General features: G+C 49.9%; 1 protein-coding gene and 1 pseudogene across 5 annotated transcripts in view; one reads left to right on the top strand and one right to left on the bottom strand.

Annotated features, from left to right (window-relative positions):
* LOC105489802 (G2 and S-phase expressed 1) overlaps positions 1-24,529 on the bottom strand; it is a 34,636-nt gene that overhangs the window by 4,230 nt on the left and 5,877 nt on the right. For 4 of the 5 annotated variants that reach the window (XM_011754917.3, XM_024795381.2, XM_011754916.2 and 1 more), the window contains exons 3-9: positions 20,995-21,052; positions 20,263-20,887; positions 17,568-17,732; positions 15,879-16,002; positions 13,457-13,837; positions 6,724-6,796; positions 2,920-3,138 (exon numbers count right to left, since the gene is read on the bottom strand). In XM_011754917.3, coding sequence (XP_011753219.2) covers positions 2,920-3,138; positions 6,724-6,796; positions 13,457-13,837; positions 15,879-16,002; positions 17,568-17,732; positions 20,263-20,887; positions 20,995-21,052 — 1,645 coding nt within the window. The remainder of the gene's footprint in view (positions 1-2,919; positions 3,139-6,723; positions 6,797-13,456; positions 13,838-15,878; positions 16,003-17,567; positions 17,733-20,262; positions 20,888-20,994; positions 21,053-24,529) is intronic. The other variant, XM_011754919.3, reaches the window with a different exon arrangement.
* Positions 5,248-5,549, top strand: LOC112428024 (small ribosomal subunit protein eS27-like; annotated as a pseudogene).

Here is a 24,529-nt window from a genome sequence, read left to right as displayed (position 1 = left end):
GCACTCCAGCCTGGGCGACGGAGTGAGACTCCATCTCAAAAAAAAGAAAAACAAAACAGAAAACAAACAAACAAACAAACAAAAAGGTATATGTGTAGTTAAATTTTGACATGTTAAGACTACTGTCAGGGCTCATTTCTGTATAGTTTGTTACTAGAGCAGTTTCTCTGAACATGTAAAGCAAAAAAAAAAAAAGAAAAATTTCACATATCAGCCAATGGCTTTTTTTTTTTTTTGAAACGGAGTCTTGCTCTGTCTTCCAGGTTGGAGTGCAGTGGCATGATCTTGGCTCACTGCAACCTCCACCTCCCGGTTTCAAGCGATTCTCCTGCCTCAGCCTCCCTTGTAGCTGGAATTACAGGCACCGACCAGCATGCCTGGCTAATTTTTATATTTTTAGTAGAGACAGGGTTTCACCACGTTGGCCAGGCTGATCTTCAACTCCTGACCTCAAGTGATCCGCCAGCCTCGGCCTCCCAAAGTGCTGGGATTACAGGTGTGAGCCACCACGCCTGGCCAACAAATGCCTTTCTACAAAATACGATCACAATGCACATTTCTACTAGCAATGTTCAGATTCCCCCTCCCGCCTCCTGCCCGGACAGTGTGAACGTGGATGCGTCTATCAAAACCTTTGCACAGTTACTATAAACTGCATTTCCCTGACACTAGTGAATTTGGGTCTCTCCCCAGGGGTTGTTGACCATTTGAGCTTATTCATATCCTTTGCCTGCGATGTTGTTTCATAGTCGACCATTTGTCTATTGACTTCATTTATGGTCATTTTAGCCATAAATAAAAACGGGGGATTTAAATGTCAATACTCTTGGTGGTGGCAGGTGGCTCTTCACTCCCTGGCTTTTAGCAGTGACAAAGGTCTCCTGCACTTAGCGTGTTCACACAGTCTCCCAGTGTTTAACTTTTTTCTTCTTTTGTTTGTTATATATAAGTATCTAAGTCATCTGAATTTTTTTTCCATGATGTAAGTTAGGTCATATTTAATTTTCTTCCAGATAGATAACAATTTATTTGTGTGTGTTTTTTGTGGGTTTTTTTTGAGACGGAGTCTTGCTCTGTCACCCAGGCTGGAGTGCAGGGGCGCAATCTCAGTTCACTGCAAGCTCTGCCTCCCAGGTTCACGGCATTCTCCTGCCTCAGCCTCCTGAGTAGCTGGGACTACAGGCGCCCGCCACCACACCCAGCTAATTTTTTTTGTATTTTTAGTAGAGATGGGCTTTCACCATCTTGGCCCAGCTGGTCTTGAACTCCTGACCTCGTGATCTACCCGCTTCGGCCTCCCAAAGTGCTGGGATTATAGGCGTGAGCCACCGCGCCCAGTCTATTTGTGTTTTTAAAATATATCTTTCTTAGCCGGGCGCGGTGGCTCAAGCCTGTAATCCCAGCACTTTGGGAGGCCGAGACGGGCGGATCACGAGGTCAGGAGATCAAGACCATCCTGGCTAACATGGTGAAATCCCGTCTCTACTTAAAAAAATACAAAAAACTAGCCGGGCGAGGCGGCAGGCGCCTGTAGTCCCAGCTACTTGGGAGGCTGAGGCAGGAGAATGGCGTGAACCCAGGAGGCGGAGCTTGCAGTGAGCCCAGATCGTGCCACTGCACTCCAGCCTGGGCGACAGAGCGAGACTCCGTCTCAAAAAAAAAAAAAAAAAAAATATATATATATATATATATATATATATATATATATCTTTCTTAGAAATAAAAACTTCATAAAAATAAATCTATATTCATGAGTGAAATCAGTCTACAATTTCCTCTTATTGGTATTATCATTACCTACTATGTTTGGCTATTAAAATGAACTGAGAAACTTTCCATCTTTATTTATGTGTAGCCTGAGATAGTTAACTTTTGCTTTTTTTTGAGGCAGAGTCTTGCTCTGTCACCCAGGCTGGAGTGCAATGGCGCGATCTCAGCTCACTGCAAGCTCTGCCTCCTGGGTTCACACCATTCTCCAGCCTCAGCCTCCCGAGTAGCTGGGATTATAAGCGCCCGCCACCACACCCGGCTAATTTTTTATATTTTTAGTAAAGACGGGGTTTCACCGTATTAGCCAGGATGGTCTCCATCTCCTAACCTCGTGATCCGCCCGCCTTGGCCTCCCAAAGTGCTGGGATTACAGGCGTGAGCCACCGTGCCCAGCTGAGATATTTAACTTTACACACCAGCATGATCTGTTTCAAAAGTTATACACGACTGAGGTGTGACTTCATCAGAGTCAGGTGCCTTTTTCAGTCTTTAATTATTTCTGAGCTGCAGCTATGGCTTACTTCATGTGTCCTTGGGTCAATTTAGATAAATTTTATTTTATTTTATTCTATTTTATTTTATTTTACTTTATTAATTTTTTAGAGATGGGGTCTCACTCTGTCCCCCAGGCTGGAGTGCAACGGGGCAATCTCAGCTCACTGCAGCCTCAACCTCCTGGGCTCAAGTGATCCTCCCACCTCAGCCCCCTAAACAGCTGGGACTACAGTGCATGCCACCACACCTGGCTAATTTTGTATTTTTTGTAGCGATGGGGTTTTGCCATGTTACCCAGGTTGATCTCAAACTCCTGAGCTCGGGCAATTTGCCTGCTTCAGCCTCCCAAAGTGCTGGGATTATAGGCGTGAGTCACCACACTCAGCCAATAATTTGCAAATTTTAGAAAAGCATTAGGTTTTCAGATTGATTATCAGATAATTACAGGCAGTATTTCCTTGTAATACCTTTAATTTTCCTCTATGCTCATGTCTATTGCATTTTCTCTTTGCAATTAAAAAAAAAGAAAACAAAACTTTCCAAATATTATTTACTTCACTAAACCCTGGAGCAAGGCAAGAAAAAGGTATGTCAATGTCTAGGACACCAAGCCTAGGAATTTGAGACCAACTTATTATCACCTTCATCTCTTACCTCATCGCAGAGTTCTTGCGGGGCTCAGAGGAAAGTCTCTGGGCCGGCACACACAGGGGAGACGCCACGGCCCTGGGCATCATTTTGGGGGTCATCGGTGGAAGGCCAGAGAAGCGCCGCCTGGCGGGTGTGGGCAAGGCTGACGCACGCCGTGCGCTCAACAGGCTTTGTGGTGCTGGCCCAGATGAGCGTCTAACTGGGGTGCTGTGGACGGGGACCCTGGCAAACACAACATCAATGTCGTCAGCTGAGATGACATAAAAAAAGTGAAACCTAATCATTCAGCCTGTGCCAATGCCGCGCCGAGTGCTTCGGTCCCAGCCGAGAAGAGCCGAGCCCGCGAGCCTGTGTGAGCTCTGCTCTCCCGGGACACGCCCCAAGGCGGGCAGGGCTCCGAGCTGCTACCAACCCGCCCTGGCGTGGGCTTCGGGCTCCCAGTGGGAATGCCTTCACTGCCCTTCCTCACAGGCGACTCAAAGAAAATTGATCAAATGTGACTGCACTTTACGGATGCTACCATTGAATGTCACTTCACAGGAAGTTCTGAAGAGACTGAGCAAATCATCTTTTGGCGGTGTCATAGATATTGCCATAAGGAAGTCAGAGCCGCAGCCTGTCTGGTGGGCCAGCGAATGGGGGAGCAGGTCTCGCTGCACGCCCACTCATTCCCAGGCTTAAGGTTGCCTGAATCAAATGTGAACACAAATGAGTGAAGAGGGAGCTGGGCACTTGGTCCTCACACCCCTCACATCCCTGGCAATACCTGTGGCTCGGGCTACCCATGGGTCTTGCCTAACTGTTGCTTTCTTATGTTGCTGTTGATGAAGAGGAGGCTGAGTCAACTGTCATTTGCTGTGGACTGAATGTCTGTGTCCCCAGATTCATGTGCTGAAATCCTAGCCCCTAAGGTAATGGCATTAGAAGGTGGGGCCTTTAGGAGGAGATCAGGTCATGGAGCCAGAGCCCTCAGGAATGAGATCTGTGCCCTTAGAAAAGAGGGCACACTTGTGCATACCTGTGGTCCAAGCTACTCAGGAGGCTGGGGTGTGAGGATCACTTGAACCCAGGAGGTGGAGGCTATAGTGAGCCATGATTGCACTACTGCACTCCAGCCTGGGCAACAGAGCAAGACCCTGTCTCAGAAAAATAAACAAACATAGGCCAGGAGCAGTGGCTCATGCCTGTAATCCCAGCACTTTGAGAGGCCGAGGCAGGTGGATCACGAGGTCAGGAGATCGAGACCATCCTGGCTAACATGGTGAAACCCTGTCTCTACTAAAAATACAAAAAATTAGCCAAGTGTGGTGGCATGTGCCTGTGGTCCCAGCTACTCGGGAAGCTGAGGCAGAAGAATCGCTTGAACCTAGAAGGTGGAGGTTGCAGTGAGCTGAGATCGTGCCACTGCACTCCAGCCCAGGTGACAGAGCGAGACTCCATCCAAAATAAACAAATAAATAAATAAACATAAAAGAGACTTGTTCACCCCTACTCCAGTGAGGACAGAGAGAAGGAGGCATCTGTCAATCAGGAAACAGGCCCTCACCCGACACCAAATCTGCAGGTACCTTGATCTTGGATTTCTAGCCTCCAGAACTGTGAGAAACAAATGTTTGTTGTTCAAGCTACACAGCCGATAGAACGTTTGTTATAGTAACCCAAAAAGGACAAAGACATTATTTTAAAATAAAATGAGTCAAGGACATCCCACCACGTGGCCCCCACAGGAGACCAGGGAGACCTGTCTGTTGCTCTATTCTGGGCAATTGTTAACATACTTCAAAAGGAGCCTGAAAACAGACTGACTCTAGCCTATTTAAATGGAAAAAAAGCAAAGAGGCTGAAATCAAGAGAAAAACAGAATCACTCCAGAGAGCAACTGCTGTCACCCCCAGCCGCTGCTCTCTGCCACGTTCTGGGATTCCCCACCCTCCTCCCTTTATTGCTAAGTTCTGGAAGCCCCACCACAAATTCCAGTGAAAATAAAAATTTCAGCTGGGCGCGGTGGCTCACGCCTGTAATCCAGCACTTTGGGAGGCCAAGGCGGGTGGATCATGAGGCCAGGAGATGGAGACCATCCTGGCTAACACGGTGAAACCCCGTCTTTACTAAAAATACAAAAAATTAGCCGTGCGTGGTGGTGTGCACCTGTAGTCCCAGCTACTTGGGAGGCTGAGGCAGGAGAATGGTGTGAACCCGGGAGGCGGAGCTTGCAGTGAGCTGAGATCCGGCCACTGCACTCCAGCCTGGACGACAGAGCGAGACTCTGGTCTCAAAAAAAAAAAAAAAAGAAAGAAAAGAAAAATTGGCTCCTTTCTGGCAGTGACGACCTACCCATACGAGAACATGTCTCTCGCAAAGGATCTCCTTCATCCCTTCCCAGAAGAGAAGAGGAAACAAAGAAGAAACGCCTGGTGCAGAGCCCCAATTCCTACTTCATGGATGTGAAATGCCCAGGATGCTATAAAATCACCACGATCTTTAGCCATGCACAAACGGTAGTTTTGTGTGTTGGCTGCTCCACTGTCCTCTGCCAGCCTACAGGAGGAAAAGCAAGGCTTACAGAAGGATGTTCCTTTAGGAGGAAGCGGCACTAAAAGCACTCTGAATCAAGATGAGTGGGAAACCATCTCAGTAAACACATTTTGGATTAAAAAAAAAAAAAGAAAAAATTCTGACAAATGTAATCCTCAAAGTAATCCTGGGTGAGTTGAGGAAACTGAGGCACAGAGAGGCAAGTGAGGTGACCAGTGGCTGCCTGGGTCTGGTCTTTGCTCTTCACCACCATGCGTGGGAGGGACAGCAGCTTAGCACTGTACCACATGCACCACGTGAGGGACTGGCTGGTTCGACCTTGCAAAGCGTGTCCTGAGCTCACACAGTAGGAAACTAAAGCCCAGAGTCATTAAAAGACTTGCAAGCGGCCCCAGGCTGGTCTGTGGCAGAGCCAGTGGCACCCTCTCCGGTGTCCTAGCCCAGGCTTACTCTGCCCACTCCACCTCAGCAAGGCCCAGAGCAGTGCCCGCCTGGTCACACACTGGCACCAGGACCCCATGCTGGTCCGGGGGGGTCTGAGTGTCCTTCCTGCTGCCCGGCTCCACACAGGAGACTCTGAGGTGCACACAGGCTAAAGGGCACCAGTACGAGCTCTCCTGTGCTGTGCCAGGGTCCACAGAGCTGCACTGGGGCTCAGGGGACGGTAGGGGTGGGGCTGCTACCTGAGCAACTCCTGCGTGTGCATCTGCACATTTTCTTACTGTCTGCGGTACCTGCTATGCTAAGCTTGGGCCATCCCTACTCGACATGAGGAAAAAGGCCAGCAACATTTGGGAACTTATACTGGATCAAAGACCAGGAAGTGGTGGAGCCGGGATTCAAAGCCAAGTCAGAATCACGGTGCCACGCCAGTGCTCTTCGACTGCGAGACAAGTCACAGTCACCCAGGAGCTTTAGGAAATCCAGCTGCTGGCCTCCAGGCTAGATGAACCGAATCAGAACCCCTGGAGCGGGCTGGGCGTGGGCAGTCCTAAGAGTGCTGGAGGGGCTTCTGCTATGCAGCCTGGAGTGGCAACCACACCAGTTCAGGGCTGGGAAACGCCGTACTGCATCGCGGAAGTCTCAGATGTCTTAAGTCTGCAGTGGATCTAAAAGGGGCTGGTACAGGTCAGGAGCTCAGCCTGCACCCAAGAGACTGGCACTGAAGCCAGATGTGCAGGCCAGGCTGCAGGGTTACCAAATGCTTGAGGGTAGCGGATGCACGAGTCACTCTACAGCAATAAAGAGAGGAAGCGGACCAGCGTCACTCACCTGCCAACTGACGTGCACAACTGCGGCCGCTGCGCCCGTGAGAGCTTTGGTGTTGCGCCGTCCGGGGAGTCACCTAAGACCAAGAAAGGAAGAGTGCAGTCAGGCAAAGCGATCAGGGGAGAACTACTGTTGGGGGATCTTCACCAAATGGGCAATTCTCCGAGTATCTCCACTGTCCCAAGTTGCAGTGTAGGTGGCACTGGTCCACAAAGGGCCACCCTGCCGCAGGCAGGAGCATGAGAGGCACTCACCCCTACACGGGGACCCTGGCCCAGGCCAAGGCTGCGGTCTGACGGATGGACGTGGGGGCGAAAGGTAAGAGCCCTCTTCACTGCGCCGCCCCACCCTGGCCGTTGATCCCATCAGGGCAGAGCACGACTTTCACACAGTGAAGTCGACTTGTCAGACGGCACCTGCACGTGCTAGACACTTGCCCACAGGAACGACACCGCAGGGGTTTAGGTTCCCAGGCACGCCCAACAGAGCCCACATACCTCATTTCCCGAACCATGACATTAATGGGATAATAATAATTCATTACATTGTGTTTGTGCTGTTTTAGTTGACAAGCATTTCCATGTGTATGATCTCATCTGATATTCACAACGGGATGAAAAGTAGGCTCAGAGGGCAAAGGGGTCACCAGTTACTGAGCTAAGGCCCACCACAGGCCCCAGAGGTCCAGTCCCGCCACCGCCCCCTCCAAACACTGGCTCCGTGGTTCCTCCTCCACTATACTGGCTCCTTGAAAATCCCAGTGTGCACCTGAGTATTAGCACACGTGCTCTGGGGCCTCCAAAGCCTCAGGCACCAGGACCCCCTTCGAACACCTTGCTATGTCTGGGAAGCCATGGGGAAAGAGGCTGTCCCTCAGAGCCCCTTACCCCAGCACTAAGAGGGAAGGGTGGGGCCCGGAGCTGAGATCTCCTCTGCAGGTGCTTCCAGGAGGCCAGGCAACGGTCCAGGCTGCTGCCCCCACAGACAGCCCCACTCTCTGGCAATATCACAGCTGCTGCTGGCCCCTCCATCTTAAAAAGCTCACGCTTGCCCTCCTGCCCCTGCACCCAAGCTCCTGTCCCACGTCCCTGCCCCTCTTTAAAGCCAGATCTCCTCAAAAAGGCTGCCTGCACTTACATTTCCTCTCTCCTGTCCTTTTTTTTTTTTTGAGACAGAGTGTCTGTCTGTCACCTAGGCTGGAGGGCAGTGGCGTGATCTTGGCTCACTGTAACCTCTGACCCCTGGGTTCAAGTGATGCTCGTGCCTCAGCCTCCAGAGTAGCTGGACTTATAGGTGCCTGCTACCACGCCCGGCTAATTTTTGTATTGTTAGTAGAGACAGCATTTTGCCATGTTGGCCAGGTTGGTCTTGAACTCCTGACCTCAAGTGATTGCCCACCTCGGCCTCCCAAAGTGCTGGGATTACAGGTGTGAGCCACCGCCCCAGCCTCTCCTGTTCTTTTAAAAATCACCTCCATCAAAGTGATTCATGCACAGAGTTTTTAAAAATGAAGGTTAAAATTTTATGAGACAAACAAGTCTCCCACCACACCCAGCTCTGCTTCCAACTTGCTGGCAGCTTCTTATGACGTCTATCTTCACACATTTCCAAATCACACACCCACACTGCTACCTCCACATTCTTCAAAAACTCCATTTGTTACAAGAGTTAAAAATCTGCCCCTCACACCTTCCCACCGCCCCCACCTGTGAGTTCACCAGGCCTCCAGTGTGCACCCCAGCACTGGAGAGGTGTGCAGCTTGCACACAGCTGAGCCAAACGTGCTCCCATCCTCTCTCCACCTCCGTTTTCGGTTTGTTTGTTTCTTTTCTTTCTTACAAGAAACAAGGTCTTGCTCTGTCACCCAGGCTGGAGTGCAGTGGTGTGATCACAGCTCACTGCAGCCTTGAACTCCTGGGCTCAAGTGATTTTCCTGCCTCAGCCTCCCAAGTAGCTGGGACTACAGGTGCCCAGCACCATGCCTGGCTAAATTTTTTTGAAAATTTTTTCAAAATTTGAATTGGGGTCTTACTGTGTTGCCCAGCCTAGTGTTTGTTTTCTTTTATGGAGTGGGATGGTCTGTGACTGAATCATCCTATCATCCCTGTCTTTTGGGAACATTCTTGAGTCCCTGACCCTGCACCATTCACAGAGGTCTTTGTGAGACCCAAGTTGGTCACACCTGGCGGGTGCGGAGGCAAGCCTGCCTCCCTCTCCCTCGCCGCCTCCCTCTCTCCCGGCCCCTTCCTCTTGGTTGTCCTCTCCCTCAGCGGGGTGGAGTACACTCTTCATCAGCTTCCACGGTGGCACAGGAAGGTCATTCTTCTTATGAAACAGAACACGAACAAGCCATCTCCTGACACCCTCAAGACTGCCCTAGGGAAGCATGCGCACACGCGCCTCCCAGACCCACATCAGCTCTTCCCTAAACCCGGACAGCGCAGCTCCACTGCAGCTCCCAGTACCCAGAATTCCAAGTCTCAGTGCTCTGGGTGACCCGGCAGCGTGGACTCAGAGTGAACAGCAACATTTGTCATTGGACTGTTTTACAATGAATGCTCTTGTCTTGAGTATTTTGAGAAAATGCACGTATGAAAGGCTCCACTATAGGGCACCGCTCATGTGGTCCCATGCTATGAGTGCCCTCAGCCCTCACCTCTCCTCCACAGTGACAGCTGGTGTCACAGCCAACGAGCAACACCACCAGTGCTCTCAGCCAAAGAGTGTGCACCACCACGTGCCTCCCAGAGCTGTGTGTTCCCAACAGCGTGGCCACTCCCTTGGGGCCTCTCTTCCGGCCAGTGCTGAGTTTGTGGGACCAGTTTTGACCCTGATGAATGACCAAAGGCGTGCAAGAGACAGCCCTGTTCCCAGCATCGTGGAGAGAGGAGGAACCGCCTGCTGAAGGTGAAATGCACATCTGAGAGGTGCCTAAGGAGCCCCCAGGGGCACGGTCTGGGAAACAGGGTAAAGTCAACAGGGAATTTGGGATTAGCAGAAGTCCTGTGGCATCAAGCAGCCTGACAGCCAGCCGACATTTGTGGAGACCAGCCAACATTTGTGCCAATGTGGTCAGGAGAAACATGGCAGACACATGTCCCGGCTCCAGGCATTCAGGCAGAAGAGAAGCAAGCACTACTGAACAAACCTCCACGTGACCTGGGCCATAGGGTGTCCCTGAAGAACCCACCCAATCCTAGCTCCCATTTCTTTTCTTTCTTTCTTTTTTTTTTTTTTTTTGAGACAGTCTCATTCTGTCGCCCAGGCTGGAGTGCAGTGACACCATCTCGGCTCACTACAACCTCTGCCTCCTGGCTCAAGTGATTCTCCTGCCTCAGCTTCCCAAGTAGCTGGGATTACAGGCATGTGCCACCATGCCTGGCTAATTTTTGTATTTTTAGTAGAGATAGGGTTTCACCATATTGACCAGGCTGGTCTCGAACTCCTGACCTCAGGTGATCCACTCACTTTGGCCTCCCAAAGTGCTGGGATTACAGGCGTGAGCCACCGTGCCCAGCCCACAGCTCCCATCTCTATAAACTCAGCTCTCTGCTGTTGAAACCTACACTGAGGTCTCCAGCTGTGGCTTCTCTGAGTTCTCAGCCTGCTCCACCCCTCAGTGGCAGCCCAAGTGGCCTCTCACCCTCACTACTTCCAAAATGGGGCCATGGAGTCTGCCCGCTGCCTCTTCCAGCCCTCCTGTCACATGAGCGGCAGCACCCAGGTTCCGCCAGAACCTCAGGGCCACTCGAGTCCCTCTCTACACTGCCACATGGGCCCTAAGCTACCAGAATGTCAGGCGGACCACAGCGCCCCAGCCTCCTTCCCCAGCACTAGCCTCCTCCCCAACACAGTGAGGACGAGGTCTGCATTACCCTCCCCACCTCGCTCCGGCCCAGAGACTCTGCTCTTCCCTCTATGGAGGGATCTTCTGAAGGTCAAGTCGCTCTGCTCTAATCTCTTGCATGCACATCCTCCTGCACTGACGGTACTCCAGGGCCCGCTCTGGTCACGAGGCGCTCTGCGAGCCGGCCTCGGGCTGCCCCTCTGTCTTCATCTCTTCTTACCCTGCCCCTCGGTCACTGACTGGCTGAGATTGCTAATTTTTGTTCGACAGCTACTTTCCTCCTCTTCTCAGTAAGACATTTCAGCTGTGTGCAGAATAAAGACAACGTGTCCTAGCATCCTGTGCAGGGAAGCATGGTGACCAACGGGACACAAATGGAGTGACAGAGACAACTTGCAGTGAGAGTCCTTGAAAGGTGGGGATTTGCTCTTCTTCACCTAAACAGGCTTTCTGCCGGGAGGTATGAGGGCCAGAGTCGGTGCAGCCACACTAGACCACGAGGACGAGAAGCTCATCACAGCAACGCAGGATGGAAGAAGTCTGGGTCCCTCACACCAAGGACTACCGACCAGCTGTCGCACATCTATGCGGAATCCGGACCACAGTGGCTGCGTTCCCATCCTCCAGCGCCTGAGCTGCTCCTGGAGCGCGCCCCGTGCCTTCCTGCTCCAGGACCTCTGTACTCGCCGTTGCCTCTGCCTGGAGTGCTCCCCCTTGCACTTTCCTACCAGCTGCCTCGGTGTCCTGGTTCAGATCTCAGTCCCGTGTCGCCTCCTGACCATCTTTGCCAAAGAACCACCTAAACCACCTGATGCAAATTCCTTCCCAAACACGCCAGCCCCAGGACACCATCTTCTCTTAGTCGCTTCGTTATGCTAGGATCTGAAGGCCTGCTCATCTGATAACATTTCGTGTCTTTTCCTATTAAACAGAAATTCCGTGAGAGTAGCTCTGTCTTACCATGATGTCCCTTGTCCCCCAAAGCATTCCAGCACAGAGAAGACACTCAGCAGAACAGCTTGTTCCTACAGCAGGACTCAGAGTGTGGTTTCTGGGAGTTACAGGCTGCCTGTGCTGGCTGGCACTGCCAGAACTAAAATCCTCAAGCACCCAGACGGCAGAAAGATCTACCTGACAGAGGAGGCCAGGACGCTCCTCTCACCTTAAGTCAGCTCCGAGAACTTTCTGCATTGCACACAATTGTTCGAGTAATTCATGGAAACTTTACAAACACCTACCCACTACTGGCCAGACACCTGCTGGGGCTGGTGGCCTCAGTGACTGGAGAGGGCAGTGGCTGGCGCTTAGAAGGCTGAGGTGGCTGCAACGTGAGGGCCAGAAACTAGAGAGGAGGGGGCTACTCCGACAGAACGAGCTCTAGGAACCCAAGGGAATCTCGCGTCTCTGGCTGAGCACCAGGCAGTGCACAGGTGCAGGGGAGGAGTCCTCAAGGTCAAGAGAAGAGCAACTACCAGGGACAACGAGCGGAGCTCACAGGGCCGCGAAGCCGCCATCTTGTAGCAGCCGGAGTGCAGGGGCCTCACGGGACACACGGGCATGCAGCTGAGGCCTTGGGAAGGCGCCGGTGGCAGGAGGCGGAAAGACTATTCTAGACCCACCACTTCAAAGCATAAAAAGCCTCAGAAGGATGATCTGCACCTTCACTGCCTGCCAAGCCCAACCCAACTCCTCAGAGAAAGACAACAAAATCCAGACATTCAAAAGTCTACACCTGACAATATCCAACAACCAAGAAAAACCTGTAAAAAACGTAGAGGCAGGAAAATGAGGCCAAAATCCGGAAACAAAATTAGTCAACAGAAACAGACCCCAAAATGATGTGGAAGATGGTGTGAGAAGAATCGTAGACCTTAAAACGATTATCAATTTGCTCACAAGGATGTAAAAGAAAACCCAAGTACCATGAGGAGGAATAAGGGGAAACTATTATGTTAGAAACGAAAAGTTAACTGGATGGGCGTCACAGCTATTAGGCACTGCAGAAGAAATGGTATCTGACAACAGAAATGACCCAAACCGCAGCTCAATGGAAAAGGCTGGGCCGGGTGTGGCAGTTCACGCCTGTAATCCCAACAGTTTGGGATGCCGAGGTGGGTGGGTCAGGAGTTAGAGACCAGCCTGGCCAACATGGTGAATCCCCGTCTCTACCAAAAATACAAAAAAAAATTAATAGGGCATGGTGGCGGGCACCTGTAATCCCAACTACTCGGGAGGCTGAGGCAGGAGAATTGCTTGAACTTAGTAGGTGGAAGTTGCAGTGAGCCGGGATCATGCCAATGCATTCCAGCCTGGGTGACAGAGCAAGACTCCGTCTCAAAAAACAAAAAATAAAAAACAAAACAAAAAAAAAAGAAAAAGAAAAAAGGCTGAAATTAAAAAAAAAGAACAGAGCTTCGGTATCCTGTAAGACAACGTCAAGAGGCCTGAAACAGATGTGATTAGAGTTCTAGGAAATAAAGTGGAAAGATGCAAAGATAGCTGAAGAAATAATGGCCAAGGTTTTCCAAATTTGATGAAAAAAACCAACCTACAGATCAAAGAAGCTTAAGAAACTCCAAGCAGGATAAAGGCAAAGAAAGCCACCTCAAAGCACATAATAATCAAATTGCTGACAGTAACAGTAAAGAGAAAACCTTACAAGCAGCCTAAGAGTTCTGGGGTGTCACACTCACAAGAACGAACGTAAGACATTCTGGGGGCCTACACTGAGCCCCCAAAACAGTGGGCGAGAAGACAGCAGGTCACACTTGAAAGCACTGTTGGAGGAAAGAACTAAAAACACCGTCACTGCCATCAATAATTGTTTAAAACTTTAAATGGAATTTCTTCAATATTTGAAAGATACATTAAAATGTATCTATTACTCACCAATACAAAACTTAGGAATTTTAAATTGATTTGTAGGAGTAGGCATAATCTTTGTCTTGGAATTTAGATAGGAATCTCGCCGTCTGATACTTCTAGTCTTATTCAATTGAGAAGATTCTGACCAAGTGGAACTGGAGTTCGGCCACTGGCCTCCACCTTCCGGAGTCTGGGGTTGGGTGGGGGACACTGAGGGGGGCGCTGTGGACTGCTCCGCTGCCAGCCCAGAAACATCGACCTGCTTGGCTTGCTGGGAGGATGCCCCCACAGGGCCTGCAGGCAGAGCGGGCCGCAGCAGGGTGGGTCCTATTCCGCCTGACTTGCTGATGTTTGACAGAGGCCGGGAGCTGTTTGCAGGAATACTTGCAAATTCACTTGATTTAGCTAGAAGGGTATACACACAAAAATCACATTATAAAATTAGGCAGCTATTTAACAAACACACAGAAGTTATGCTGTCTTTAGCTCATCTACCTTAAACATATGACACATTAAAAATATTCCATAAGCCCATCAGGCAACATCATCAAACACAGCACGGCCCAGGCAGCTTTTAGCTTAGCTGAGTGTATTCTAAGGTACTTATTCTCAAAATCATTACTAACATGTACAAAAGCATGCATAAATTCAAGCTCTCCTATCTTCGTTGATTATGTTGGCAGGAGAAATCTACGTTAGTTGAGCAGATGGAAGGGGATAGTCTAGTCACATGTCTCATCTGTCTGGTCACAGAGGTGGACAGGGAACAGGGAAAAAAGACGCAATTGTTACTGGTTGATTCCTTTAAAATTACAAGGAGTCTGGGTCATATTAACCATAAGCACTATTTAAAATAGAACACCAGATAAACTAGAATAATAAATACTGAGCTACCAATATACACAGATGATCTGGTAAAGGATTCTTAAAGAAAAACTTTAGGAACAGGAGTGGTGGCTCATGCCTATAATCCAAACACTTTGGGAGGCCAAGGCAGGAGATCACTCGAGGCCAGGAGTTCGAGATCAGCCTGGCTAATATAGTGAGACCGTCCTCACTACAAAAAACACAAAAATGTGGGCCAGGCGTGGTGGCTCATGCCTGTAATCCCAGCACTTTGGGAGGCCGAAGCGGGCGGGTCATGAGGTCAAGAGATCGAGACCATCTTGGCCAACATGGTGAAACCCCATCTCTACTGAAAATACAAAAATTAGTCAGGTGTAGTGGCGGGCACCTGTAGTCCCAGTTACTCGGGAGGCTGAGGCAGGAGAATCACTTGAACCCGGGAGGCAGAGGTTGCAATGAGCCAAGACTGCGCCACTGCACTCCAACCTGGCAACAGAGCGAGACTGCATCTCAAAACACACACACACACACACACACACACACACACAAATTAGCTGGGTGTGGTGGCATGTGGCTATAGTCCCAGCTATTCAGGAGGCTGAGGTAGGAGGACTGCTTGAGCTCAGGAGGTCGTCACCTCAGTCTATAAAGATAAGGACACAAACCTCTATTAATCACAGAATGGCAGAGTCAGGATTCCAGATCAGATCAATCTGATTAGAGTTCACACTTTTTTTTTTTTGAGACGGAGTCTCACTGTCGCCCAGGCTGGAGTGCAGTGACACAGTCTCGGCTCACCGCAACCTCCGCCTCCCGGGTTCAAGCAACTCTTGTGCCCCAGTCTCCTGAGTAGCTGGGACTACAGGCACCCGCCACCATGCCCGGCTAGTTTTTGTGTTTTTAGTAGTGACAGGGTTTCACCATGTTGGCCAGGCTGGTCTCAAACTCCAGGACTCAAGCGATCCACCCATCTCGGCCTCCCAAAGTGCTGGGATCACAGGTGTGAGCGACTGCACCAGGCCCACTTTTTACATTTTGTGAACACAATCCACACCGTGCTGCCCTGAACGACCCCGAGACTCCACACGGCCAATGCACCTTCAAGAGGATTTCGCTCTGAAGAGCAGAAAGGCGAAGGCTTTCCCTTACCACTAGATGGCAGCCGTGGCTCGGCAAGGTTGAAATGTGGCTTGACCTCAAACAGGTGTGGGAGCATGGATTTAAACAGGCACCCAGGAGTTATGGGGGCCATATGCCATAAATTATCTGGAATAGTCCTATTTTAAAACTGGTGTCTCATGGCATTGACATGAGCCTGATTCCTTCTGTGTTCTCAGACACGGGATATCATACACGCTTTCTGGCTGTGTGTACCCCCTAGACTGAAGCCACCCATCTGACTGTGCCCTCCTCATGGGACAGATGCACTGAGGGCAAGCACAGCGACTCAGCCGACAGCCTGGTCCACCGCACAGAGCACGCCCTCCGGGACGTCCTGCTGAGCCTAAGTGGTTCTGTAGAAACAGTCTCCGAGGCCTCAGCAGCACTCCAGGCCTCACCTGGCCAGATGTGGGTCCAAGCACGATGCCGGCTGCCTCACCTTTGCCCGCTGCTGGGGATGTGCACACACTGGATGCCCCGCTCCAAACAGGCCCTGAGGAGGACTTCCTTGCGAGATTGCTGGTAGAGCCAGGTGCTTTTAACAGGGTCTTCTTCAGCCCCAACTGGGGCAAAATGTGAAAAAGCAGAATCAGCAAAGATCTCACTATTTACCTGTAACTTATGTCTGCAAAAGTAAGGGGCTTGTGGCCGGGCGCGGTGGCTCACGCTTGTCATCCCAGCATTTTGGGAGGCCGAAGCGGGTGGGTCACAAGGTCAGGAGTTTGAGACCAGCCTGGCCAATATGGTGAAACCCCGTCTCTACTAAAAATATAAAAATTAGCCTGGCATGGTGGTAGGCACCTGAAGTCCCAGCTACTTGGGAGGCTGAGGCAGGAGAGTCGCTTGAACCCAGGAGGTGGAGGTTGCAGTGAGCTGAGCTCATGCCGTTGCACTCCAGCCTGAGCGGGGAGGAAAAAAAAAAAAAAAAAAAAGTAGGGGTTTTTAATATTTTAAAATAATCTAATAATTATCATCTTGAATTTAAAGAAGAAAAAAGTCAAGCAGCACTTCACAAAGCATAGTCTTCAAGCTCCTGCGTGAGGATCACATTAGGGAGCTATAGCGGAAATGCAGATTTGGGGCCCCAGCCCAAACCCCATGAGTCAGCAGCTGTAGGGCCCAGCTTTGGGCAGTTTTAACAAGAACTGCCAGTACTCTTAACGCCCAGTTCGGTTTACCGCCAATGCCAGAAAGATGTGGCATGTGTTCCTCTCCATGCCTGTGAGGAGCTGCAGTTTTTTTCTTTCAGAAAGGGTCTCACTCTGTTGCCCAGGCTGGAATGGAATGCGGTGGCATGATCACAGCTCACTGAAGCCTTGACCTCCTGGGTTCAAGCAATCCTCCCACCTCAGCCTCCCAAATAGCTGGGACCACAGGCATGCACCACCGTGCCTGGCTATTTTTATTTTTTAGTAGAGATGGGGGTCTCACTATGTTGCCCAGGCTGGTCTCAAACTCCTGGGCTCAAGTGATCCTCCCGCCTCAGCCTCCCAAAGTGCTGAGATTACATGTGTGAGCCACCACACCCAGCCACTGTTTTCAAAACATCAACATCTCATGTCATCTGTTCAAGGACCCTACATGAGGGAAACGGAATATCCCTACCTACAAACTAGGGCTCTGAGACGCTGACTTTTCCCAACCCACACAGCTCCCAGGGCAGAGGCCAGCCATCAGTGCATACTGCGAAGCCAGTATTCTTTGCATGTATTTTGCAGGCTGCCTCTCGTGGGTGTATTTTCAACTTTTCCACCTCTATTTTTTTTTTTTTTTTTTGAGACACGGTCTCGTTCTGTCACCCAACCTGGAGTGCAGTGCATGATTATGACTCACTGCAGCCTCGACCTCCTGGGCTCAAGCAATCATCCCACCTCAGCCTCCCGAGTAGCTGGGACTACAGGTGCGTACCACCATGCCCAGCTAATTTTTGTATTTTTTGGAGAGATGGGTTTCACCATGTTGCTCAGGATGGTCTTGAACTCTCGGGCTCAAGTGATCCTCCCATCTTGGCCTCCCAAAATGCTGGGATCATAGGTATGAGCCACTGATTTTAATCCAAAGCACTTGTACACACAGCTGCCACCTCATTCCCAGCAACCACAAGTCTGGGCCCCAGCAGCCAACTCACCTTATTTGGAACAGGGATCGCCCGCTTGCCCTGGCCCAAGTGGCTTCCAGCGGCCGGCACACTGACAGCACCTGGGGCAGATTTCTCAGGGAGAACATCCCGGTGGAATTCCTTCTCGGCTGGGATTTTTGTCCTGGAAGGACTAGCTGGAATCTCTTTCTTGGGCTGAAAAATTTAATTTGAACTGTGAGAACTGTCTAGTCCTTAACAATGTACAGAGATACTCAGGCTTCAATTTAAAGCAAGCCCAGGCACTATCATCCCAAATGCTACACATGCTCCTCCATTCATCAGCTAGATTGAAGGGAATAGAGCAAGCAGTTCACATCCTCCACCAAATCACTGTGGACAAAAGTGATGATGGATTTTGCTTCCTCATTAAAAACAGCATCAAATGATACCGACACAGGTCATTAATAGGAAAGCGGTCCTCTAAAGCTGTTCCCCAGTCAAGATCCTTATTTAAGAATGATAATGAGAGAGCTGCTCTAGTTACACAAATTTTAAACCGCTGTACAGAAAAGACTCATCCATTAAATGGTCATCTCTACCAGAGAAGCTGCACAATTGCAATATATCTTCTTGGTCTAGTATTGAAAGCCATTTTCTTTGGCCAGAAGAGTCAAAAAATAAGTTCCTGACATATTTAGGGACAAGGGCATTCATGGAACGAATTCATACTTACATAAATAGCCCCTTATAACAGCAGGGGTAATAAGGTAACAGCAATAGAAGCTCAGAGTGGTAAAGATGCAGCAGTAACTTTTTCCCTTTACAGCATTTCTAAAACCTGAGATACTTCTCATAACGTAAAATTCACTATTTTAAACAGTACACTTCAGTGGTTTTTAGTAGAACTGTTATGTTGTACAACCAGCACAAGCTAATCTTAAAATATGTTCCTAAAAAGAATCTGTTTCCAGCCGGGCATGGTGGCTCACACCTGTAATCCCAGCACCCGGCAGTGTTCCTTCTTGTTGCCAAAAATAAACCATTGTCTGGATAGACCCCCTTTTCTTTACCCATTCATCATTTGCTGGATGCCTGGGTTGGTCCTACTTTTTTGGCTGTTATGAACAATGCTGCTTTGAACATCTGCATGTGGATTCTTCTGTGGATATGACTTCAATTCTCTCAGGTCTGTGTACTAAGGAGTGGAACTGCTGGGTCCCATGGGACCTCTAAATTTAGTTTTCTAGGAGCTGCCAAACTGTTTCCACAACAGCTGCACCGTTTCACGGTCCCGCCAGCAGTGCGTGAGCTTCCAACTTCTCCACATCCTCAACCTTCTCCTCATCCTCCACATCCTCATCCTCAAAATAACACTGGTTATTTTCTTTTTCTTCTTCCTTTAGGCATCCTAGCAGTTGTCTGTGAAGCACACTTTTAAGTAGGTGTTACAATCGAGTGGTCCACCCATTGCTAATGACTCCTCACAGGAGTGAGCATGGGCCATGAGCCACTCTAGGAGTGACTTCTCCCAGAGAAGCATGCAGGAAGTGGTGGGGCTCCCATGTGTGCGTCAGTGCATCTCAGCTGTGCGCACAGTGCCCTGTCCACCGGGAACAAGCTCTCTGGACGCCAGTTCACCACCCAGGACCAGGAGATCAAAGGAGGTGCTTCAGTGGGTCTGGAGCACCCCAAATCACACCACCTCTCTCCCCGAGTCCACGCATGCTACATGCACAATCCCTGTCCCGAGTCCATGTGTGCTCCACACAGCAAGACCCATCCCCCTGTCATTCTAGAAACATCACGGTAGGAATTTACATCCAAAAGGGCTCCAATAAAAGGAGTTTGCAGGACCAAGGGACAGGCCCCAGCTATTCGGGGTGGCAGTGCCGGACATACCTCCTTGTCAAGGGCAGTGTGTGGCAGCTGCACCTCGGCTGGCTTCCATTCTTGGCTCTCACTACAGGGAGTCACGTGGCTCAGGAGATGGGCTTGGTGGGGGTAAAGGAATTTCTGGGCCCTTGCTGAGCATTCTGCATTTGCCTGTACCTCCTAATGGCCCCACCCAGGGTCTTCCTCTGTAAGTGCTGCCCAGGGGAGGGGGCAGAGTTGGGAACGGGCTGCAGGGTGAGCCCCGGGGCTCCCACCCGCCCTGTCCTCCTCTCTGCAGCCTCTCCCACAGGAGGAGCAGCCTCCCTCTCCCAAGCAAGAGCCAGATCGGGCAGCCCTGGCAGCAAGCCCTGTGCTCACCCCCACCTTTTCCCCAGACCTCCAGGACCCTCAGTGTCCCAGAGTTGGCAGACTGCACCCAAAGGCACCCCTGTCAACTGCCACCTCCCAGGAAAGCTCACCTCACTTAATGCCCATGAGGAACGCAGTGTAAACTGAGGCACGGTCAAGGAGGCTGACTAGCAGCTATCACAGAGGAGGGGGAGTTTTTGGAAGAGGTTGCTTGTTAAAGCAAATGAAATCCGTACTGTGTGGTATATCCAGCATTGTAACAAAACAAAAGGAACAACTTCAGATAGAATTTAGGAGGAAGTATTAAGTCACCCCAGCCCTACCTAAGCCGCCCCCACATCAGCTTCCTATTGGCGACTGCTTTTCCTGGACTCCCCATTCCTGTGCCTCGGAGGCCTCAGAGCCTCGCCACCTCCGGGGCTTTCCCCATGTGGGTTCTGTGAGAGGGCTGAGGGGCAAGGAGTGGCGGCTCCCCAGACAGGTGCTCTGCTGAGGCATTTACCTTCTCCGCAGCCCCAGGGATGCTTCTTCCTCTAACAGAGGCCACTCGAGGCAGCAGCAATTTGCTCCCAGGCTTCCTCTGAGTCGCTGCCTGACTTGGAGCAGGAGCAGTGCATGACTCCTTGGGCAAAGCATGAGCAGAGTTTGGAGGCCCCAGCGCCCGGGCAAGGCTGGCCTGGGCACCAGAGCTGGGCAGGGCCGGGGAGGAGGCCAAGAACCGAGGCTTGCCCACAGAGGGCCTCAGCAAGGGGCTGTCTGACAGGTAGTATGTCTCCCTTTTAAGAGACGTGGGGCTTTTCTTCATTTCCTTTTCTTTCTCAAAGAGGTTTATTTTTAATTTTGACTCCTGTATGAATCTTTCGACGCCCTGGCTCTGAGGGTCTTCAGGCTTGGCAGCTTGGGCCGTCTGGTTCCGGCTGCTGCTCTCAATCTGTAAAGCCAGTAAGTGAGCTTCTTTGTACACTTCCACGAACTTCTCCCCGGCCAGAGGGCTCCAGGCAAAGGGACTCTCAGACACGGGCAACGAAGGCTGCTCGGGAACCGGATTATTTAATTCCAAGCTGGCAGCAATACATCTTTCTTTATGTCCAACGGGTCCGAAGAAGACTTCATCATCTTCATTTGCACTATTTAAAAAAAAAAACAATTATTAATAACTCATAACACTGGCATTTAAAGGACTTTACTGAATGTGGTTATGCCCAAGGCAAGGGAAGAAAACTTATTTGTTTACCTTGAAGAAGACAATGAAAGATCGAAGTCAAATTTTTCATCAGCCAAAAGAAGAATGTCTAGGGGGAAAAATCCACTGTTATTTTAGTGCCACAGCTGATAAAGAGAAAAATATTACCAGGCTCTATAGCTTAGAACTAAATAAAGGTACCGTGAAATTTCACTCCCCTAAGTGTATCCTGTCATTATGTTAATTTAGTTTTTCATAGAGGGCTCTAAGTTAGATCTTTTCCTTTTTTTTTTTTTTTTTTTTTTTTTTTTTTTTTTTTTTTGAGACGGAGTCTCGCTCTGTCACCCAGGCTGGAGTGCAGTGGCGCTATCTCGGCTCAATGCAAGCTCCGCCTCCCGGGTTTACGCCATTCTCCTGCCTCAGCCTCCCGAGTAGCTGGGACTACAGGCGCCCGCCACCTCGCCCGGCTAATTTTTTTGTATTTTTAGTAGAGACGGGGTTTCATTGTGTTAGCCAGGATGGTCTCGATCTCCTGACCTCGTGATCCGCCCGTCTCGGCCTCCCAAAGTGCTGGGATTACAGGCTTGAGCCACCGCGCCCGGCCAGATCTTTTCCTTTTTAAAAAAATTTTTAGGCTGGGCGCGGCGGCTCACACCTGTAATCCCAGCACTTTGGGAGGCCAAGGCGGGCGGATCACGAGGTCAGGAGATCGAGACCGTCCTGGCTAACACAGTGAAACCCCGTCTCTACTAAAAATACAAAAAAATTAGTCGGGTGTGGTGGCGGGCACCTGTACTCCCAGCTACTCCGGAGGCTGAGGCAGGAGAATGGTGTGAACCTGGGAGGCGGAGCTTGCAGTGAGCCGAGATTGCACTACTGCACTCCAACCTGGGCGACAGAGTGAGACTCCGTCTCAAAAAAGAAAAAAAAAATTTTTTTTAATTTTTTCTAGTGATGAAGTCTTGCTATGTTGACCAGGCTGGTCTCGAACTCCTGGCCTCAAGTGATCCTCCTGGCATGGCCTCCCAAAGTGTTGGGGTTATAGGTGTGAGCCACCACACGTGGACACTTTTTTTTTTTTTTAATTGCAACAGCCGGCTGGGCGCGGTGGCTTACGCCTGTAACCTCAGCACTTTGGGAGGTTGAGGCGGGCAGATCACGAGGTCAAGAGATCGAGAGCAGCCTGGTCAACATGTGAAACCCCGTCTCTACTAAAAATACAAACATTAGCTCGGCGTGACAGCGCACACCTGTAGTCCCAGCTACTTGGAGGCAGAGGCAGGAAAATCGCTTGAACCTAGGAGGTGGAAGTTGCAGTGAGCCGAGATGGCGCCACTGCATTCCAGCCTAGGTGAGAGAGAGACTCCGTCTTAAAAAAAAAGAAAAAGAAATTGCATCAGCCATTCTGTTCGCTAAGCCACCCAAAAGCTTAGGTCCTTACTTTTAAGATATAATCTAAAATGCATTCACTGACTCATTCAACTAGCTTTTCAAGAAGAGATAAGTCATTTCCAGGTATAGAACATTTTCAAAGGACCACCTGCCTCAGCTCCCCTAGAATTAAATTCCCCTCTTACGAGATACAAAACATCTATTTATAGTTCAACAATGATTTTAATATCACTCAAATGCACAGAGTAGGGACTCAATAAGAGTGCATTGACCGCCATTGCTTCTTGGAGTCCTTCCTGAACCCTCAGACAAAATGTACTCTGTACCCCACCCCATCCATAATTCTATTATCACAGCTGGCAAGGACCTCTCTGTCCAGGTCCCTCTAAAACAGATCACAGGCTCCAGGTTAGTGGGTCCTTCTGCAGGGGCACCTGCTCCCTGCTCCAGCTCCCCGCAAGGCTCCCGCAGTGCCTGGACCTCCTTTCTACCACTGCACTAGCCTCTGTGAGTGCCTCTTGACCCTTCTCTGGCCCCAAATAGACTATAAGCTCCTCCAAGATAACAATGTCGAACACTAACCCAAATTCCTAAATGTCTAGCTAAGGGCCTGGACACTTAGCAAATATGTATCAAAATGCACTGAAATACAGTATGTACTCAATACTGTAAAGCTTATAAAGTTCTCTCACAAATATTTTTATCTTAATAAACACTGCAGGCTGGTCAAGGTGGCTCACGCCTATAATCCCAGCACTTTGGGAGGCTAAGGCGGGTGGATCACTTGTGGTCAGGAGTTCGAGACCAGCCCGGCCAACGTGGCAAAATCCCGTCTCTACTAAAAGAAAAACAATTAGCCAGGCGTGGTGGTGGGCACCTGTAATCCCAGCTACTGGGGAGGCTGAGGCAGGAGAATCGCTTGAACCTGGGAGGCAGAGGTTGCAGTGAGCCAAGATTGTGCCATTGTACACCAGCCTGGGTGACAGAGCGAGACCCTGTCTCAAAAAACAAAACAAAACTGGCCGGGTGCGGTGGCTCACATCTATAATCCCAGCACTTTGGGAGGCCGAAGCGGGCAGATAATGAGGTCAGGAGACGGAGAGACCATCCTGGCCAACATGGTGAAACCCCGTCTCTACTAAAAAATACAAAAAATTAGCCAGGCAAGGTGGCGGGCACCTGTAGTCCCAGCTACTCGGGAGGCTGAGGCGGGAGAATGGCGTGAATCCAGGAGGTGGAGCTTGCAGTGAGCGGAAATCACGCCACTGCACTCCAGCCTGGGCGACGGAGCGAGACTCCGTCTCAAAAAACAAAAACAAAAAACAAAAACAAAAACAAAAAAAAGAGGGAAAGTGAAAAAATGGTATGGAGATAAACTATATAATCATCGGAAAAATACCAACTACGTTTGGTCCATGCCTCATACCACACCAGGCCAAATTCCAAATAAATCAAGGACTTAATGAAAAGAAAACAAAGCCCTAAACAAACAAGAAGCCGCTATGAGGAAGTTTTTATAACGTGGGAATGTGGACATCTAACTATGACACAAAACCGGAAGCTACCAAAGATTGATTGGTTGGGCCCAGTGGCTCACATCTGTAATCCCAGCACTTTGGGAGGCTGAAGTGGGAGGGACGCTTGAGCCCAGAAGTTTGAGACCAGCCGAGGCAACATAGGGAGACCTCGTCTGTAAAAAAATACAAAAATTAGCTGGGCGTGGTAGTCTCCCCTGCTAGGGAGGCTTAGGAGAGAGGATCGCATGAGCCCAGGAGGTCAAAGCTGCAGTGAGCCATAATCTTGCCACTGCACGCAGGCCCAAGCAACAGAACGAGAACCTGCCTCAAAAAATAAATAAATAAAAAATAAAAGATTGACCTTCAAACATTAAAATTTGTAACATCTGTGTGGCAAAAATCACAATAAGTTAAACAAGAAATGGGGAAAAAATATTTGCAACTCAATTCATAAAGGGCTAACTCATGAAGTGTATCTACAAAGTAATAAAAAAATTAACAATCTAATAAAGATAGAAAAAGAATACAAACAGATAAAGTTCACAGAAAATAAAACAAAACATTCTTTTTTTTCTTTTTTTGAGACAGAGTTTCGCTCTTGTCGCTCAGGCTGGAGTGCAATGGCGCTATCTCGGTTCTCCACAACCTCCGCCTCCCGGGTTCAAGTGATTCTCCAC

Source organism: Macaca nemestrina, chromosome 15, assembly GCF_043159975.1.
Source record: "Macaca nemestrina isolate mMacNem1 chromosome 15, mMacNem.hap1, whole genome shotgun sequence".
In the NCBI taxonomy this organism is placed as follows: Eukaryota; Metazoa; Chordata; class Mammalia; order Primates; family Cercopithecidae; genus Macaca; species Macaca nemestrina.
This window is presented reverse-complemented; position numbering and strand designations above follow the sequence as displayed.